At 24.9% G+C, this 8624-nt stretch overlaps 1 protein-coding gene across 1 annotated transcript; it reads left to right on the top strand.

Moving 5' to 3' along the window:
- Nucleotides 1-1477: 1477 nt before the first annotated feature.
- Nucleotides 1478-5511, top strand: LOAG_10359 (malate dehydrogenase). The gene is made up of 8 exons (XM_003145883.2): nucleotides 1478-1593; nucleotides 2046-2142; nucleotides 2893-3068; nucleotides 3719-3868; nucleotides 4174-4326; nucleotides 4453-4566; nucleotides 4717-4878; nucleotides 5459-5511. Exons 1-8 carry the CDS (start codon nucleotides 1498-1500, stop codon nucleotides 5501-5503), a joined length of 993 nt encoding a protein of 330 aa, XP_003145931.1. The 5' UTR covers nucleotides 1478-1497; the 3' UTR covers nucleotides 5504-5511.
- The last annotated feature ends 3113 nt before the right edge of the window (nucleotides 5512-8624 follow it).

Genomic DNA, 8624 nt, shown 5'->3' on the forward strand with positions numbered 1-8624 from the left:
AAATATGATGAGCAGATCAATTATTTTTCATTGAATATATTGCACGTGATATAGTACCAATGAAATAATGTTAATTCATTATTAAAATTCATAATATAATAACTTAAATAAAAATATGTGATTAACAAATGAATTGATACATTTTATTGTGAAAGTATAATGTTTCGAAGTTTTATCATCAAATGTATTAAAATAAAATGACATTAATTTGTTATTAAAATTCATAATCGGATGATTTAATGGATTAAATGTATGAAAATGATTTTCATTGTTTTCGAATTTGAGTATTAAATGTTCTTACGAAAAAACAAAGAAGGAAAGAATATAATTTAGCTGATAAGAGAAGAATTACAAATGTACTATATGGTATCAAAGTTTAAATAGAATTAGAATTTATTGATTGATGATTTTAATCTTCGAACAATGCTTAATTTGCAAGAATTTGTCGAAATTTCATTTTTCATCTTTAATAATGGATGAATGTCAAGAATGTTACATTAGGAAATTTATTGATTGTGATAAGCAGGAAAAAAGATGAGTAATTTAAATTAATTTATCAGAAAAAAAAGGTGGAATTATTTAATTATAAAAACATATTAATTTATAATGGAGATTTTTCAAATTTACCAATATAATTTTTTTTATGAATCATTTTATACAAAAATAATTTTCTAGTATATATATATATTTTTTTTATATAATTTTTTCCGACAAATTCGTAAAATATGAATTTATTTTTTGAATTTTTAAAATAATTTTTCCTTGTTCATTAATAAATTGAATGTTATTCAGAAGTTTCATTTTAAAATTAAATTAATGAAGAGAATCCAGTTGAATATATCATATGTGTGTTTTCGTCTAAATTCTAAACGAAATTAGCAAGTTATATGAAAAATTTCATCTTTTTTGTGGTATAATTTTAGCATAAAATGTAAAAATTAAGCCAAAAACAATGATATCATTATTCTTTTTATTACTAAAATATAAAACATAAAATATTTGAAGATTTTGATAACAAATGCATTAATGTTTCATTGAATTTATCACAAAAATAGCAAACCAGTTATTGTATTTGTCATTACTGCCTTATCAACGTTATCACTTTAATTATTGCATTATCAGAATTATCATTCAATTATTTCATCGTTGTGGTTGTAACTTAATTACTATGTTATCAAGGTTGTCATTTAATTATCTCATAATCAGCGTTATCATTCAATTATTGTATTGTCGGAATTATCATTTAATTATTTTGTTGTCATGGTTACAACTCAATTATTATATTATCAAAATTGTTATTTGTTTTTTATCAATGTTATCATTTAATTATATTACATTGTCAATGTTATCGTCTAATTATTTCGTTATTGACGTTATTACTTAATTATTTCGTTATTAACCTTATCATTTAATTATTACGTTATCAACGTTATCACTTAATTGCTGTCAACATTTTCTCTTTCTCTTCATTTCATTTATTTTAAGTAACAAGACAAAATGGTACTTCGTGTTCTAGTAACTGGTGCAGCGGGTCAAATTGGTTATGCTGTGGTGTTGCAAATTGCCAAGGGTGATGTTTTTGGCCCTGGAACGGTATAATTTTTCATTAAATTTTCTTTTTTTTAATAAAAAAGTTATTTTATCTTTATTTTTTTCTTAGCTATGAAATTTTTATTGAGAAATTACAAATGTGACTATTAACGGCTTTAACTTTTCTTTTTTCTTTTTTTTATCATGAAGTCACAAAGTCTATTTGATCAATTATCATAGAGTGACAAGATTTATTTGATTAATTATCATAAAGTGACAAGGTTTATTTGGTCGTTTACCATAAAGTTGATAAAGTTTATCCTTATCTTATTTGGTCATTTATCATAAAGTTGATAAAATTTATCTGGACAGCTGTTATAAAATTTATATCTAATCATTTTAAAAAAAAAGGAATGAAAAACGACAATTTTTTTCAAAAACTAGGATATTTATAAGATATGGTATCCTTGTTGAAATGAAGAAAAAAAAATAAAAAAGGTAAATAAATGTTTCAGCCAGTTGTTCTTGTACTCTTTGATATTCCACCAATGTTACAAGCTCTTGAAGGTGTGCAATTTGAATTACAAGATTGCTCTTTACCAACTTTACAAGGTTATTTCTTACCTATTTGTTCTAAAATTTAATTTAATTTTCATTCAGTTTCTGATAATTTTTCATTTCTCTTTCATTCCGCCTACTTTCATACTTAATTGAATGTAAATTGATAACATTTTTATTCATTATTACAAAACTTCTTTTATTCCTCTCTAATAAAAAAAAATATACTAAACTAACGACCAAGGTATTCATTTGTTTTCTTTATTAATTATTTATTTATTTAATTATTTATCTATCTTGTCTATTTAATTAACTTACCAATTAATTTTTAATTGGTTTACTTGTTTATTTATTTTTTCATTTACTTGTTTTATTTATTTAATTGATTTAGTAATTTATTTTTTAATTGATTTATTTGCTCATTTACTTGTTTATTTATTTAATTGATCAATTATTTTATTTTTTTAATCGATTTATTTGTTTATTTATCTTTTTATTTATCCATTTACTTGTTTATCTATTTCATTGATTTATTAGTTTATTTTTTAATTAACTTATTTGTTTATTTATTTGTTTGTTCATTTACTTGTTTATCTATTTAATTGATTAATTAATTCACTTTTTTAATTGATTTACTTGTTTGTTTATTTGTTTATTCGTTTGTTATTTGTTTATTTATTTTGTTGATTTATTAATTTATTTATTTTTATTTAATTAATTGGCTCATTTGTTTATTTGTTTTTTATATATTTTCGGCTATTGATTAATTTTGATACTGAAAAGTTCGTTTTTTTTTTTTTATAGAAGTTGTTGTGACTGTAAAGGAGGAAGAAGCATTTAATGGTATCGATTATGCTTTTCTTATTGGTGCAATGCCAAGAAAGCAAGGTATGGAACGCAAGGATTTACTTTCTGCAAATGTCAAGATTTTTAAATCACAAGGAATGGCTCTTGCAAAATATGCTAAACCAACCACAAAGGTATTTGTTTATTTCTCTTTTTTATTTAATTATTTATTTGTCTAATTTATTTGTTTGTTCGTTTACTTGTCCATTTATTCACTTATATTTACTTATCTATTTATGCACTTGTTTATTAATTTATTGATTTATTTATTCATTAATTTATTAATTAATTAACTTATTTGTTTATTTACTTATTCATTTATTTATCTATATTTACTCATTTGCTTATTTATTCATTTATTTATTTGTTTGTTTACTTGTTCATTCATTTGCTTATTTATTAATATATTTATTTATATTTATTTCTGTTTTTTATTTGTCTATTTATTTTTTCATCTGTATATTTATTTGTTTAATTTATCCGTCCAGTTTATTCGTTTAATTTATTTAGCTGACTTATTTATTTGTTTATTTAATTTATATATTTATATTTTTACATATCTTCATATTTTTATTGACGAATTGCATTACTTTGCGATATTCGTGAAGATAATGAAAGGGACACAACTTTACAAAAATATAAATTTGATACCACAATGTTATTGTTTAAAAATGATAAATAACCAAATAAATCAATCATTGGTACCATGAAGATACTATATGAGATTAAAATATTGATTAGATTTAGGATATAATTTGATAGAAGAAAAAGATTTATATTTTAGGTTATTGTTGTTGGTAATCCAGCAAATACGAATGCATTTATCGCTGCGAAATTTGCATCTCCAACAATACCAGAAAAGAATTTCACATCAATGACCCGTTTAGATCATAATCGTGCGACATCGCAAGTAGCAATGAAATGTGGTGTTGGAGTTTGTTTTTCATTCATTTCTTTCTATGATAATGAATGACGATTAGATTTAGTATTCAATACTAAGTTATAAATGTTAACGTGAAATTTATTCTGGCAATAATTGCGATCATGAGAGTTATTTGAGAGTTGCGATCATGAAAGTTATCTGAAAGTAGCTATCTTAGGAAGAGTTCCGTTCTCGTGTTTTTTTCCGGAACTCATAAGTTTCAGTTTTGCAGGATTTCAATTTCGGATATACTGTTTAACTTGCTTATATGTATATAGATAGTCCAGCGTGTGGTCTTGATCTTTGCATGGTTTTAGATCGGAAATGTAAAGAATGTAATTATCTGGGGTAATCATTCAAGTACTCAATTCCCAGATATTACTCATGCTAAGGTTGTTAAGAATGGTGCAACACTTGGTGCTTATGATGCTGTTAATGATAAGGGATGGATTCAGGGACCATTTATCAGTGTAAGACTTTTATGCCTTTGTTTTGTACTTTTGTATTTGAATAACGCATTTTCGACGTATGTTAATTTTATGTAAAAAAAAAAGAAGAAATCAATTGTAAATAAGCTTTTTATCAAGTCTTTATAGACTGTACAAAAACGTGGTGCGGTAATTATTGAGAAGAGAAAATTATCATCAGCAATGTCAGCTGCAAAAGCTGCTTGTGATCATATTCGTGATTGGCATTGTGGAACAAAACCGGTATGATGTCTCTTCTTCCTATCATAAAACTGATAATTTTTAATGATTCTAATGAATGATTAAAGAATAGAGGAAGAAATAGAATAGTGATAATTTTGATATAATTTAGCAAATGTGAAAAATTTTTTAAATTATGCAGAATATTTGTAGGATGAATGGGTATCAATGGGTATTCCATCAGATGGCTCATATGGTATTCCCAAAGGATTAATGTTCTCATTTCCTGTCACCATTTCTGGTGGAGAATACAAAGTTGTGCAAGGCTTACATTTGGATGAATTTGCCAAGGAAAAAATTGCTATCACGCAAAAAGTATGATTTACAAATGGAATTCATTTTAACTGATCATAATTTAAGTAATTAGGATAATAATTGATAGGAATATTTGTATGTTATCATTTAATTCATTAATTGGTTGTTAGACTCTACAATTTGCATCATTCTTCCATTCTACAAATAGATATTTTCGCATTTTTGAATTGACCATTTTCATGTTAAAGATTGAAGTTTCATACGAAAGTTGTGGTCTCATGGTAGATTTAATCTTCTTAAAAACTCTTGACTCAAATATCTTCTTTTTCTAGTCTATTAATTGATTTGTTTACTTATATTTCATTAGGTTAGATGTTACATTATCTGTTGTTACTGACTTTCCCTAACCTTTTAATCACAGATGGTCATTTAGTTTTGTGGATTCGTACCAGTGATTTTGTTTGATTGATAGGTTTGACTAAATAGAAATGAAATCTATGGATCGGATGATATTGCCTATGGATATATAATTATTATCAGTTTATAACAAGTATTATTTGCTTGCCACTAAACTTATTACTTTGCTTATCATCAGAATGTTATGCATGAGATTTCCATTATTGGTAGAATTATTTTGCAGGAATTGGAGGAGGAACGTGATGAAGCTCTTCAAGCATGCGCTTAGAAATATTGTTAATATCATCGGTCAGTGTGACATTCAATATTTAATGGATTATTTCAAGAAATTGAAACAAAATTTATTATCACTCTTATCGATGTTTCCTTCACGTATCTCTCAGTATCTGAATTTTTATTCACCTCTATCTAGGTTTCAGTGTAAATGTACTAATCATTCGAATCAATTTGTCAAGATTTTAGAGTTTAACAAAGTCATATTTATTTGGTATTTAAAAAGAATATAAATAAATTTATGATGCGAGAAGCAGTTCAAGTGTTCAGATCAAAATGTTCAGATCAAAGTGTTACAGATCAGTTAAAGTTGTTGGATGAGATTTTATTAGATGAATAGTTGGATTGGAAAGTATCTGATAAAGGATTTGGATAACATTTATAGCATAACAAAAATTATAGTTAATACATTTGAGTTGAAAAGCTTTAGAACAATCTGGGATAAGCCATTATTGAAGGTCATCCGAATACGAGAAATGAATAACCCAGGGAGAGTATCTGATCTAACTTACAACCCTAAAAGGATACACGTGAATGATTTTGCGTGAGCTAACGTTAACTTATAAAGGAAAATAATATATCTCTTCATCTCATTCTTTTTCTTTTTTTTAAATTTAAACTTTTTTAAAACTTGAATCGTTCGTTTTTCATGCTTTAAAGATTTGTTAACGAATCTTGCTAAGAGATATAAAATGATGAAAATATTATGAGAGAATCATAAAGGAATTTACTGGGGGAAATTTAGAAAAGATCTTTGACCTATAACTATCACAGATTTGTAAGTTAAATGACGAATGGATAATGTTTTTATATATTTTTTGAATCAAATTTCAACATCAATATCGATTATCACTTAAGATATCAAAGTTCATTTCGTTTATTCCTGTCAATTTCGCAAAAAAAAAAAAAACTTTTTTTCTGCAATTTGTTATAATTATTATGGCATATAATTCCAATTTTTAATCACTATTTCACATTTCATTCTATTTTTTTCTTAAATTTTTTTTTAGAATTCGTAGATGAGATTTGCCATCTACATAGATCCTTGAAATGTATAGAAATTCATTCAGAGTACGCCAAATGAGAATCTCCTACGTGAGATTTGTCATCTACACAGATCCTTAAAATGTATAGAAATTCATTCAGAGTACGCCAAATGAGAATCTCCTACGTGAGATTTGTCATCTAGATAGATTCTCGGAATGCATAAAAATCCATTCAGAATACGACGAATGCAGAAGAAGCTCCGACGTGAGATTTGCCATTTATGTAGATTTTCAAAACGCACAGAAATTCAAATTCATTCAGAGTATGCCATACGAAGAAGATTCTTTGACATGAAATTTATCATCTCTTAAACAGGACTTTCTCTACTTCAAATATATATTAAACATAACTGATAACTTTGATTAATTAAATTATTTGGAAATGTTTGGGTTAAAACACAAAAATGACAAATGAAATTTTAAATTATTCATAATTTCAAAAAATTTCTAAACTTAATACTACCACAAGTTTATCCAATCCAAATTGAACCTTTTCATTTTTCTTTTTTTTTAATATCAATAAATATGAATGATAAGGAGTATTCGAATAAACTTTTCAATCAGTTTATCAATACAAAATAAGTTACTGAGCAATATGACTTGTTTAATTAAAAGAAGATAAAAGGTTTCTAGCAATTTTATCTAATTACGGAACGTATCTATCAGATTTCTTAATACATAATTAAACAACAATCATGAGTTTTTTTTTATTTGTTAGGTTATAAATAGTACTAATTATTGTTCTCTTTTTCATTTGCATATCGATAATAATTAGTAATTAGCAAGTATTAAGTTAAGAATGCTTTCATTTCTCACTACAGTAATTAATTCTATTTCATTAATTTGTATGAAACTTAAGTATGAATATATATGTCACTAATCATTATATATATATATTGCATTTTTCGTTATAAAAGAGGTCATTAAGGTATTAGTGGAATGATAACCAGTTATATAATTGAACTTTAATGACGACAATCAGAATTGATAATGATTGATGATGGATGTTATTTGCGAGTTCGGTAACCTTTTCATTTTCAGATAATTCATTAATTAATTGTCCGTTATAATGCTTCCAAAAATGATACCATTGTTTGATTGTATTGTGCTCATAACATTTGTTTTATATGTTTATATGGTTTATTTATTTGTTTGTATATTTATTTGTTTATTTGTTTACTCGTTTGGATACTTGTTTGTTTGTATATCTATTTGTTTATTTGTTTACTCGTTCGATATTTGTTTGTTTGTACATTTGTTTGTTTATTTGTTTACCTGTTTAAATACTTACTTGTTTATGTACTTGTTCATTTATTTATTTGTTCATTTATTTATTTACTTATTTACACATTAAATATATGATTGAATAAAAAAATGAATAGATGGTTGAAGAGTAATCATTAAGAAGAGGAAGGAAATGCTCATCAAGAATTATTCAAATTTTAAAAATTATACGAAATTTCATCTTATATCTGTACACTTGTATATGAGTATAAATCAACACTGATTGTAATACTAATTAATATTAAGTTTAGATCAGTACTGATTGTAATATTAATCAATAGTAACTATACAACAATACTGATTGCAGTACTAATCAATGATAAGTACTGATTGCAGTACTAATCAATGATAAATATAGTAATATATACTAAATGATATATAGTACTAATTGTAATACTAATTAACTATAACTACAAATTAATATTAATACTATATTAATGCTAAATACTATATTAATACTATATTAATATACTAATATTAATACTAATTTTCTGTCTAAGAAATAAAAAGGGAGAAGAAACAGATGAATTTAGGTCATTTGCTCGATGTTAGTAGAAATATTTTTAAATATTTCACTAAAAAAAATCGAGAGAGAGAAAGAAATGAAGAGAGAGCGATAGAAAAAAAGAAAGAAGGAGGCCATTGCTCCTAATGATTAAAAGAAAAATTTATTGAAGATAGAAGATGACCTAAAAAAAAGAATTTTTTTTTAAACAATCATCATCATCATCATCATCATCACCATCATCATCATCATCATCAACATCATCATCAACATCATCATCA

The sequence above is a fragment of the Loa loa genome (assembly GCF_000183805.2).
Source record: "Loa loa unplaced genomic scaffold supercont3.97, whole genome shotgun sequence".
NCBI classification, from domain to species: Eukaryota; Metazoa; Nematoda; class Chromadorea; order Rhabditida; family Onchocercidae; genus Loa; species Loa loa.